Source organism: Sinocyclocheilus rhinocerous, unplaced genomic scaffold (genome assembly GCF_001515625.1).
Source record: "Sinocyclocheilus rhinocerous isolate Xijiao unplaced genomic scaffold, SAMN03320098_v1.1 scaffold2982, whole genome shotgun sequence".
Lineage (NCBI taxonomy): Eukaryota > Metazoa > Chordata > Actinopteri > Cypriniformes > Cyprinidae > Sinocyclocheilus > Sinocyclocheilus rhinocerous.
Genome location: NW_015656004.1, coordinates 120042 through 131660, shown reverse-complemented (window position 1 = coordinate 131660; position 11619 = coordinate 120042). Strand labels below are relative to the sequence as shown.

The 11619-nt window shown below is 40.0% G+C and overlaps 1 protein-coding gene across 3 annotated transcripts in view; it reads left to right on the top strand.

Annotated features, from left to right (window-relative positions):
• LOC107719173 (ubiquitin carboxyl-terminal hydrolase 31) overlaps positions 1 to 10658 on the top strand; it is a 44948-nt gene extending 34290 nt beyond the window's left edge. Inside the window, exons 6-17 of one of the 3 annotated variants that reach the window (XM_016526546.1) lie at positions 274 to 421; positions 1831 to 2005; positions 2162 to 2273; positions 2394 to 2488; positions 2827 to 2904; positions 3702 to 3831; positions 4562 to 4681; positions 5367 to 5592; positions 5701 to 5859; positions 7030 to 7182; positions 7364 to 7402; positions 7492 to 10658. In XM_016526546.1, coding sequence (XP_016382032.1) covers positions 274 to 421; positions 1831 to 2005; positions 2162 to 2273; positions 2394 to 2488; positions 2827 to 2904; positions 3702 to 3831; positions 4562 to 4681; positions 5367 to 5592; positions 5701 to 5859; positions 7030 to 7182; positions 7364 to 7402; positions 7492 to 9011 — 2955 coding nt within the window. In that variant the 3' untranslated portion in view covers positions 9012 to 10658. Of the gene's footprint in view, positions 1 to 273; positions 422 to 1830; positions 2006 to 2161; positions 2274 to 2393; positions 2489 to 2826; positions 2905 to 3701; positions 3832 to 4561; positions 4682 to 5366; positions 5593 to 5700; positions 5860 to 7029; positions 7183 to 7363; positions 7403 to 7488 lie in introns of all 3 variants that reach the window. The other 2 variants (XM_016526545.1, XM_016526547.1) reach the window with 2 other exon arrangements.
• The last annotated feature ends 961 nt before the right edge of the window (positions 10659 to 11619 follow it).

The following is an 11619-nucleotide window of genomic DNA, read 5'->3' as shown; positions in this document are numbered from 1 at the left end:
TTTCCACAGTTTTTTTTTTTTTTTTGCCAAAATACTGATGTTATTTTGCATCGAATTCCGGTCTTGGAGTAAAGATCTTTACTGTTTCCCTGAATACAATATTCTTCATTAATACTGAGGTGTGGACACTGATGGAGGGTTGATTGCCGTTTGTATGTTCGTCTTCCCACATAACGTCATCAACCAAAGCCGTTTCCTGTTTGTTTGCCTTGTTTTACTGAGATGTTGGGTGTAAACCACTTCTGACCATCCGTCTCTCTTATGTCTGTGCAGTTTGTCCTGACTGAAATGTATTACGACGGTTTCCACCGCTCCTTTTGTGACGATGACGACGATCTTGATATCATTCAAGAAAGTGACTCAATCTTTGCTTTTGAAACTCCTGAGACTTTTAGATTAGAAAACATTCGCTCTAAAAGAGGTACTCTTTCATGCATTGCACTTTGGTTATAGCTCAAAGTATACATCAGTTTTGATGCGAACGCTTAGCGTACAGCAAAACACGCTTGCTTTCATAGTACTCTCCATTTGATAGCATATGCAAACACAGGTGGTTAACTCGTGCGCTAGAAAGTTTTAGTTTTGTCCAGTGTTGGTCTGCGCCATTTCTCTCCAGAATTTGACCAATAAAAATGTCTTTGTACTTGTTTAAACAAGAGTTGCAGGTATCTCTTTACTTGCTCATCTAGGTGGGCATCTATTCTTGTCACCATCTCCAGTAGTCAGTTGTTTCTTTTTCAACTGTGAAACAATGGGCCGGGCCAGTGTTGCCCCCTTTTGGACCAACAAATTAATGGAAAAAAAAAACTCAAGGCACATGTGCAAGCTGAGCGTACAGAGTATGTGTGGTTAGAAAAGTCGAGCTGTGCTGATGACAGTATTTACACAACTGTATGCAAACCCTAGCATACACGTAAAAACCGAAGTATACTTTGGGCTTAAGAAAAACTGAATGTGTATCAAATAATCCTAATTATAAGCAGTGTTGGGCAGTAACGCATTACTTAGTAATGCGTTACTGTAATTTGATTACTTTTTTAGTAACGGAGTAATTTAACGCGTTATAATTTTCAAAATAGTAATTAGAGTATAGTTACAAGCCGAGGTCTCTATACGTTACTAGTTTCTATTTAGGCTATAGCACGTGTTTGCAGCGTTGAGCAATGCAGTGCTGAAATTTGCGTGCTCATGAATCCTCTCATTATAACACACGAATTGTAGACATTATGAAAGATTCATTATGCATATACTGTATTTATTGTGTTATAACAGAGATTTGTGAGATTGCGATGAACTGAGATGTCTTTTAGAGATTATAAATGCAGCGCTCTTTGCTGGCATTCTGCCATGCCAAACCATGCACGCAGCAGCCACTTGGTTTAGTTAAAAATAACAGTGTTCTGTTAATGTTGATGCTTTAATAACAAATATTTATCGGGAGCGTGTATGCTGGGATTTCATAAATTTCATGGAGAAAAAAGTAACGTAACTAGTAATGTAACTAATTACTAATTACTTTTTAAATAAAGTAATCAGAACAGTAACGTGATTACTTTTAAAAGGAGTAATCAGTAATTTGATTACATTTTCAGAGTAACTTGCCCAACACTGATTATAAGCAATCAGCATTTATTGAAACATGAAAATATCATATTGGAAATTGAGCTAAAGGCAGTGCTTTGTCTTTGAAAACATAGAAACTATATCTAGCTTAGATTAGGATCATCATAAAAGTAGACTGGAGAGTATGAAAGTAATTATCTTGATACTATTTCTAACTTTTTTGTTGTTGTTTTTAGTGATGCAAGTAACATTTTTAACCATTTCCAGGGAGCCTTCTTGCTAATCTGAATCAGAACAATTTGAAATATGGAGCGGAGAGCAGCCGAACGCCATCTTTCATGCAGGGTGCGATGAATCCAGCATCTCCCAACAAAAACACTGGATGTGAGAAAATGATTCTGCTGATCTGTAACAGAGCCTGCACTGGCCATCAAGGACGGAGGTAAAATTATTGTCTTTCCGACATGCTCACACGAGTCGAAGTTCCATTATTTTTTACACAATATCTTACAGTACATGGAGAAAATGTAGTAATCTCATTATACACAATATAATGCACAAACTGGAAAATCAATACAGTACTTTCTGTTTGTTGCAGGTTCGGTCTTCCGTTTGTACTATATCTAGAGCGCTCTGTGACATGGGATGTGTTACAGAAAGAAATTCTGGAGAAAATGCGTCACCTACTAAGGCCAGGGGTTTACATTCAGGTCAGTGAAACCTCTACTTGTTGTTAAATACAGGTCTTGAAATGCAAAGTCAGTACATTTAAATTACTTTTTTTGTTACATAAAACTTGCACTTCTGATAAAGTCGATTGGTGATTTTAGGTTGGACCCTTTAGTCTGCGTGTGGTCGGAGTAGTTGGAATCACATATCTGTTGCCACAGGAGGAACAGCCACTATGTCACCCCACTGTGGAAAGGTTTGTAATGCATAACCATGTGTTCAGAGCATATTGTGTGAACTTAAATTTCAGGTGTGACATGTATGTTGTTCTACTGTTCTTCCACAGACAGTTCTTCCACAGGCAAGCAAATAGTCAATACTTTTATTACAACAGCATTTTTAATTACACAAACCAAAGACATTTTATGTTACGCTAGATGAATTAATGATTGTAGTTGAAAAGTTTATTATAACTGCTTTAGTGTGATCATTGAATTTAACACGTGTAATAAAACAAAATACTACAAAGCTTGATTCTTCAATTTGTTATTTTCTTGGCAAACATCATGCCTTTCCTCAATCTTTCCTTTTTAGAGCATATAAATCCTGTGGGCCAGGTGGACCTCCTCATGTTAAGATTGTAGTGGAGTGGGACAAAGAGACCAAGGAATAGTAAGTAAAATGGAGCCATAATTAATAACTTGTCTATAGTGGGTTTTTTTTTCTTGTAGTGGCCCCAAAATAATATTTAGAGAATTAAACCACACTTAAAAATTGCTGAACATCATTGCATTAGATCAGGGTTTCCCAAACTGGGATTTGAAAACCCCTGGGAGTTCGCGAGGGAACTACAGGGAGTTGATGAAAAGTTAATAATTAAATCATTAAATGAAATAATTAAATGAAAATTAAAACAGATACATTTAAAAAAACATACTTATTTAAAAAGATTTAAAAAATATTTTATTTGTTTAACCTTGCATGTCATGTGACTATTAACCATGAACATGCAAGTGTATTGTTAAATTATTGAAATATTATATTTAAATCTCAGGGAGTACTTCAAATAAATATTTTAGGTCAAATGTTAGATGCCACTTGGTTTATTTATTTGTTTGTTTGTCTAATGCATGGAAACTTTATACTGCTGTACACTTCCTGTAGGTAGTTTGTGGTAAGACCAATTCCACAGGGGAATGTATGGCTAAAAATTTCAGAGCAAGAAATTTCAGTGAAGCCAGAAAGGAAGGGTCATTTCAAACATTTTTTGAAGTTCGACACTGTAAGTGTCAAAGGAGTTTCTTGACCAAATGTGTGCATGTATTAAACATTCTCTGGCAGGCTGTTAGAGAAAATATCCTGCAGAGATCAAATAAATATGTCTGTTGAAGTCACAGAGAGGATCACAGACATGCTTGACTGGTCTGGTAAGAGAGATTTGTTTCCAGCGTATGTTCTGATTCCCGCAGTTTGTTTGGACACACTGAGGAAGAGTACATCCCTGATGCTGAGAGTGTGTATCTGCACAGAGAGCAGCACCATCAGCCGCAGGCCTGCACCCTCGCTCAGTGCTTCCAGCTCTACACCAAAGAGGAGCAGGTAAAAGTCTGGTATAATACACGTTCAAGTTTTACCTTCGCAAAGGATCCATTTACCCAAAAATGAAAACTCTGTCATGTAGTCACTATCATGTCTTTCCAAACCTGTTTGACTTACTTTCAAAGGGAGAACTTTCAAAACTAAGCCATACAATGAAAATTTTAAAAAGTCCAAGGCTGTCAAACAAGATTTTTATTGAATAATGACCTTCCTCACACAAGAGGTGATTTATGATGTTTTAATGTCATTTTTGGAGCTTGACAGCCCTCATCCACTTTCTTTGTATGGAAAAGAGCAGCTCAGGCATTCTCCTTCTGTGTTCATGGAAGAAAGTCATACAGGTTTTGAATGACATGAGAGTGAGGAATGAAGACAGACTTTTGATTTGTTACGTGAACTATTCCTTTAAAAGAGCCCCCACGCTCCTTTAATTTCTTTAATTTCCACTTCTCCAGAGCTGCCTTTGTGGGTGTATATGTCAATGTTACTCTATTTCTGCTGTCAGTGCTGTTTTAAAATTGCTAGTTTTTTTGCGAACACATCTTTAACCCTGGAACGGGTCCACATATCGTATAAATATACACTGTGGTTAGCCAGAGCCAGCCTTGGGCAGCCAAGGAAGGGTTTGGAACTGGCTGTGCTTTAAGGAAAATGAAGGAACAGCCAAATTTGTAAATGTAAAACCTCTCTGACTGATTTTGTTTATGTCTGCTTCCTGTATGCCTTCCAGTTGGCCCCAGATGATGCTTGGCGCTGCCCCCATTGCAGGCAACTGCAACAGGGGCGGATCAAACTCAGCCTGTGGACCCTGCCGGATGTTCTCATACTGCACCTCAAGAGGTTTAGACAGGTGCTGTATTGATCAAATCACATTCCCTGCACAAATGGTGCTCTCTGCATGCATATGTGTGATAGGGCCTGTTTACACCTGGTCACTTTGTGCGTTTTCTCTGATCGGATAACTATCCAATCGTGAAAAGACCAGGTGTAAATGCCGTCCAAAATGCTTTCAAGACAGATTTAAATCCGATCGCTCAGACCACTTCAGGAGGTGGTCTGGGACACATTCCAGACGAAACTAGACAAGTGTAAATGCATCTGGTTGCTGAAATCACATATGTAAATTTTACTCCTCCCAAAATGTTAAAATAATAAACGTGTGAGAGCTTTATAGACAATATGACGTGTTACAGTCTGATATACGGCGCTAATACAACATGCATCACCGTGGATGAGTAGCTGAGTATCTCTTCAGCAAGCTGACACGTAAACTGCCGCAAATAAAACTGAAATTAAGTCACAGACGCTCAACACACAATCATCTTCATTAAAAGTAGTTTGACAAACTTATCTTTCCAGTGCTGATGCCACTCTTCTTTTGCGGTCTTTCGTCTAGAAATTATCTGATAATTAATAAATCTATTTATTAATTAATTAATAAATAATGTGTGTTAGCATTCCAGTTCACTATCTTTGGATAAAAGTGCGTAATGTGTGTAAATGCCTTACTAATGTGTGGACCTTGTGTCTTCAAGGAAGGGGACAGGAGGGTAAAGATGCAAAACATGGTGCGATTTCCTTTGATTGGCATGGATATGGCGCCTCATGTGGTGAAGAGAAGCCAGAGCAGCTGGAGCTTACCCTCCCACTGGTCCCCATGGAGGCGACCTTACGGACTTGGCCGTAACCCAGATGACTACCTTTATGACCTCTATGCTGTGTGTAACCATCATGGCAACATGCACGGAGGGCATTACACTGGTAATGCACTAAGAACTTAAGTGCTTGGATTTACGTCAAAATGTCATTTAATTACCTTCTTGACTGGTGGATTTGATATTTCAGTGTCTGTCTTTTAACTCTTAACAGCGTACTGTAAGAACTCCATTGATGGGCAGTGGTATTGCTTTGATGACAGTGAGGTTCAGACTGTAGCTGACGAGGATGTCTGTCAGCAAACTGCATACATTCTGTTCTATCAAAGGAGGACAACTATTCCCTCGTGGTCGGCAAACAGCTCTGTCGCAGGTGACTCTTGTTCCTTATTGAGTTTTGGGTTGACACAGTTTGCGGACTCATTTGTCTTGTTCATTTAGAAGGCTTGTGAAGGTGCTGGCATGTGAACCAAGTGACCCTCTTTTTCCAGCCCGATGAAACTGCTTCATATTAGTATGACACTCTTTGATGAGATTTTTAGTAGAGCCTGATTCCATTTCGGAGATATAGAAAATAAAAGAATTAAAAGAGTTTGATGTACTGTCTAGACATATCTAGCATTGAGTGGCCTCCGGCCCCTTAAATTAGTCATTTAAAATCATCATAATATTGACATTAGTGTCATTACAGAAACAGTTCACCAAACAATGAAAATTTCTCACTTTCTTTCTACACTGAGCAACCAAAAAAAATTTAATTATTGTAAATTACCCTTAGGGTGCTTTTATGATTTTTTTTTATTACAGTACTGCTGTTTTATGGGCCTAATTTTAATTGAATTCCACTCCACCCCAAACCAGTTAAGACACCACCCTGCAGCCAGTTCTAAAGATTTCAGTGACAGTACAGTGTCAATCACAGTACTGATTACCAATGTAACAAACTAACCTAAATCTAAACCTTAGTATAACTTTTGTAGCACATGCTGTTAGGTAGCACTATGGTTTGTGATCACATCCCTCCATGATTTTCTGAACTCATAACCGAATCCATAAAGTCTAAACTTAACTTCACAGGGTATTGTGTGATGTAGTTGACCAATGAAATCAGCTGTTGGGCGTAGTTTGTAGGGGTGTAAATCGGACGGTTCATCTCAAAACGATATGACATCGATTCTCATAGCCAGCAAAACGATACTTGCCAATACCTAAAAAAAATTGCACCATATGATTACGATACGATTCGATTTGTTTGGGGAACAAAAAGTAATGCGTTGTATGGCAGTAACTTCCATAGGACCAACAGCTTTTACATATCAACATCTGTCTTAGTATTCAACAACCCTGATGATCAGCAGTGGTTAGTCTACAAGTCTAAAAGATCAGCATATGAAGAATACTGTATCAAAACAGCCCAATTAATTCTAAGGGTCAGAGAGTGGACAGAAAATTGAATGTTTTTTGTGTGAAAAATGCTCTTTTACAACAATGCAGAACATTGTAAATGAAGATCCTTGTTTTTGGATTTGTGTAACTCTTTTAGGCTCCACCAGCTCATCTTTATGTGAACACTGGGTTAACCGGCTTCCGGGCAGCAGGCCGCCCAGCCTGGCCTCCGGAGCCTCCTCGAGACGCACATCTCTGATCTCTTTGGCAGAGTCAGTGGAGTTTCCCGGTGATCGCAGTGAAGATGATGGTGAGGAGCTTCGTTATGCCTCTAACATGGGTGTTCATCTTTCTGGTGTCTTTAACATGTAAATCTTTAGAAGCTGAGTAGTACTGTATTTTGCCCTCATCTTCCTTGTGTCCTCTTATTCTGTGTATTGTGCAAGTGTTTTACTCTTGCCTTTCTTTATTATGTCTTCTCTCTCTTGTAGCTTTAGCGCTTACTAACACAGGATCTCCCGCCTTGCTCAGTTAAGACAAAACTGCATGCCAATGCTCTTTTCATTCAGTCTGGAATCAGCGGATTCGTTTAAATCTCTCTGTTCTTTTTGTTAAGGAGGATTCTCAACGCGGCCCTTCGTGAGGAGCATCCAGCGGCAGAGCTTGTCCTCCAGATCGTCGGTTACCAGCCCTCTGGCTTTCAGTGAAAACGGGACGAAACCTTCCTGGTCTCTGTCACAGAAACTACAAATGAGATCCAACTCGCCCTCGCGATTCTCTTTGGACTCACGCTCCTCCCCTCCTCTCGAGAGAATAGGTGAAGCTTGTGACGACAAAGTGTCCACGTCTTGCTTCGGCGGCTACAGCAGACATGAGCGTCAGCCCAGCAGTAAGGCCCCACTGGCCATGATGGAGGGTAATGGCAGTGATGACGGCAATGGGAAGCAGATCCTAGACGAGGCATATTGCAGAGCTCCGACACAGTCCGACAGGAAGACCTCTAAAGGTGAGCCTGTTGACAACAACAACCAGATTAATGCTGTGGACCAGAATGCTCTCGGAACGCTCGCCAAAGAGCAGAAGCATAAGAGCTCCGGGTCGGAGAAGAAAGCAGATCAGAAGAGCTCCAGCAAGAAGAGCTCCACCAAAACCAAGGGGGACCAAGAGAAGCCCTCCAAGAAGCGCCAGAGCACCTTTTCTGTCACCAAGTCTCCATCCTCCCAAGTGTCTTCCAGCCCTCAAGTGAAGGGCACCAAAGCCACCAATCTAAAAGAGAAGAGCGATTCTCCCAAGAGTACCAAGGGTACACCTTCAGGAACGCCCTCCAGAAGGAAAGAGTCTTTACAGGCACAGGAGTCTCCAGTGTCTGGAGGCACAAAGGGGAAGCCGTCCCTTACTTCCACACCCCAATCCTCTGCCTCTCCCTCACCCACATCCAAAAAGAGCTCCTCGGTGGCTGAGAGGAACTCTGTGTCTGGCAAGAAGAAGCTGGTGGAGAGAGGCTTCAGCAAGGACTTGGCGCACACCAGTCCCCTGGCAGAGAAGTCTAGAGTCAGTGCCACCCCGCGAACATCCCAATCTAAAACTGCCGAGGCGAGCCGGCCCGAAAGAAGGCCAGTGAAAAGCTCTAGCAGTAGCTCCTCAGTCACCAGCCTGCGCTCCCCAGTCACCAGCCTGCGCTCCCCAAGCGTCTCCTCGAGAGACCTCCGCCGCAGCAGCAAATCCGAGGACAAGGGACTCTCGTTCTTCAAGAGTGCGCTTCGGCAGAAAGAGACTCGGCGGTCGGCCGATCTGGGTAAGACCTCGATTCTTGCCAAGAAGGCTGTCGAGAGGACTGCCAAGTCCAGCAGCCAGTGCAGACTCGATGCTGACGAGGGCGAAGGCTCGGGAAACTCTTCCCAGCAGGTCTCTCCGGAGCCACGCTCCTACAAGGCTGCCGCCAATGAGAAAGAGTCCTCGAAGACCTCCACCCCCAACAAACGCTCTCTCTTACCAGTAGGCAAGTCCAAGTCTTCCAATTCTGAGACTAGCCTTCAGTCTCCCATCAATGGGAAGAGGCATCTTGAAAAGATCTCATCCTCTAAAAAGCTTTCTTCCAGCATGCAATCCTCTGCACGGCCAACACAGACGCCTCAATGAAATTTTAATAGCAGTTCCATTATTTTCTGTAATGCAGCTATTTTTTGATGTGCCTAAGAAGAATATAAAGTATATAGTATATACCTGTATTTTACTTTTCTCAAAGAAAATATGTAAATTATCAGAAAGCGCCTTTCTATCCTGCCATGGAACCAAATCGTTTCCTCTGGCAAGGTATGGTATATGAATCTACTACTGTTCACAACTCTGAATAGGAATGTTTTAACTTAGCACTTTGTATATATTTTTTCTCCCTCGAATAATGCTTAGATGTAATGGATACTATGTACAATACTTTTTAACTTGGTAACGTTCCTTTCTATTTGGACAAGTCACTTATGATTAAATTAGATACTTGCGATATTCCTTGGAGTACTGTACCAATTCACTCCACATCTACACTTGGTGCTATTTACAGTCCAGTGTTCCCCTGGCACTGATACAGCATGAGATTGAGAAGAGTTACATCACGAAACCTGGCCGAATTTGCGACTGAAGACTTAATGGGGTTCGGCAGAGTCAGAACAATCTCTTTGGTACCTCTCAAAGCCTGCTGTCCTACCCCAAATTTTTTCTTTTGTACTCGAGAGCAGTTACAAGTGTTCCAGTAGCATTACTGCCCTTAGAAATATGCGCAACAATGCCAACTACAGGCCGATAGCTGAATTGTTGCTGTATGATTGTAATCTTTCGAATGGTAAATTAGTGGAGGACAATCTTTAAACTAACAATATTTAGTTTATTCCAGAAAAACGCTGTGTGATCTACTTATCTGGATATTAATAGAGGCTGTGTAAGCCCTGCATGAATTCGTTTTGTATATCTTTGTTTTTACAATGAAAGTTTAAAAGCCACATAATCATACTCAAACCATTTCATGCCCGCCAAGTCCAATGCCAACTTATATGAGTGGTTTTCATTTGGCTTGCTCCGAGCTGGGGTTAAACCCTTGCGCAGCGGTTTTTATCTTCCATATTTATCTCTGGACAACCAGTGCAATAGTTTTCAACACTTTGTAGGAGAACAGATATATGACCTTCTGTATCTGAGAAACATGTTGAACTTAATGTTACTGTTTTAGAAACAAATTATTTTAAATATCAATACTGTGTGCATATGCAATAGTGATACAACAATTTAATCAGTGTAAATCGAAATTTATTTTCAGGACTGTAATGGCTGACCACAATAATTGGTTTCATTTTTTTTTGTGCCAAGACTTTGTGATTTAATATCCAATTGAAATGGCTCTGCAGAAAGGCCTTTATTTTGCATACTTGTCAACACTATCGACTTCACCTAAATATAGTTTCTTCTCGATTTTGCTCAGACAAGTTCATTTGGACTAATTCAAAATGTTATGTATGACAGGAGAAATGTAAGGTTAAGCAAGTCATTACTGTTACATTTGCATAATAGTGTCATTACGTCGGCCGCTGTTCAGCTTGCTGCCCTGTAATTAAAACATTAATCCAAGCGCTGCTGACACCACTGTTGAACTGTTCTCATTTTCATGCTGAAACCCATCTTTTTCAGCACACTTTATCTTAAAATAGATAATTCAGCAATGAACCTAATGTGTAGCACGCTTCTTATTTTTTGCGACAGGCCCATATTGTGTGTGCACTGAAAAAGTATTTGTAAAAAGCATTATTGCATGATTACATTAACGCATGCACTTAACTATGCAAGTAACTGTTGCTAATAAGATGAGTCTGGTTATTAATGTCAGAATTTTTTTTTTTTTTTTAAAGAAAACGGAGCTTGAATTGTTTCCATTTTCTTGCTTTTTTGCACACTTGTCCAACTTTTAGTTTTTTAAATATTGTGATATGAGAACATAAATTATTAGCTTTAATCATATGTATTCCAGAATTAGCAATTGGCATTGTATTTTCCTATATTTTTTATTATTAAAACTTATTGTAATTTATAAGCTGTTCTTTAGCGTAAGACCTCCCTGTTTCCATGTGATAAATTTAGTTTTTATATTTTTATAGTCGCAGCCTGTTTTGGTTTTTCACATTTTGCTGGCGTGATGTGGTCTGCTCATGCTTTCACATGTAGTATGTAGGGAATGTTGTATATTATATCAGCTATGTAACTTTATCGTCAGCATTCAATCAGTGCACACAAGTCCCGCATCGCTTGCAATGCTGATACACTAAACACTACATTCACTTTGTTTTTCATGTCATTCCATGTTTTAAGTTGTGAAGTTCTCGGACCATGAATTCAGAGAAGTGCTATTACCCTCTCTATAGTCTTACTGCATATGGGATGTTTTCAATGGCTCAAGTGCTAATATGACATGGTCCTATCAAGTGTTTGGATAGGACAGATGATTTTATCATTATAACAAAGCTGTATCAGTCTTATGGTATAATATGCGTGCTCTTGGTTTACACACTGGACTTGAATGATTTCTCTCGGCCCAGAGCAGTTTTCATGTATTGTTCATGAGCTGGTACCCTCTCTGGTGGGCTAATAACTGGGCTGTCATTTTATTATATGAACAACAGTCTAGGTCAACCAAAAGAGGAAAATAATATTTGGTTAGAAAAAGAGAAAACCATGTAAACGTTTGGTTGCATGAGACTGCGTCAAA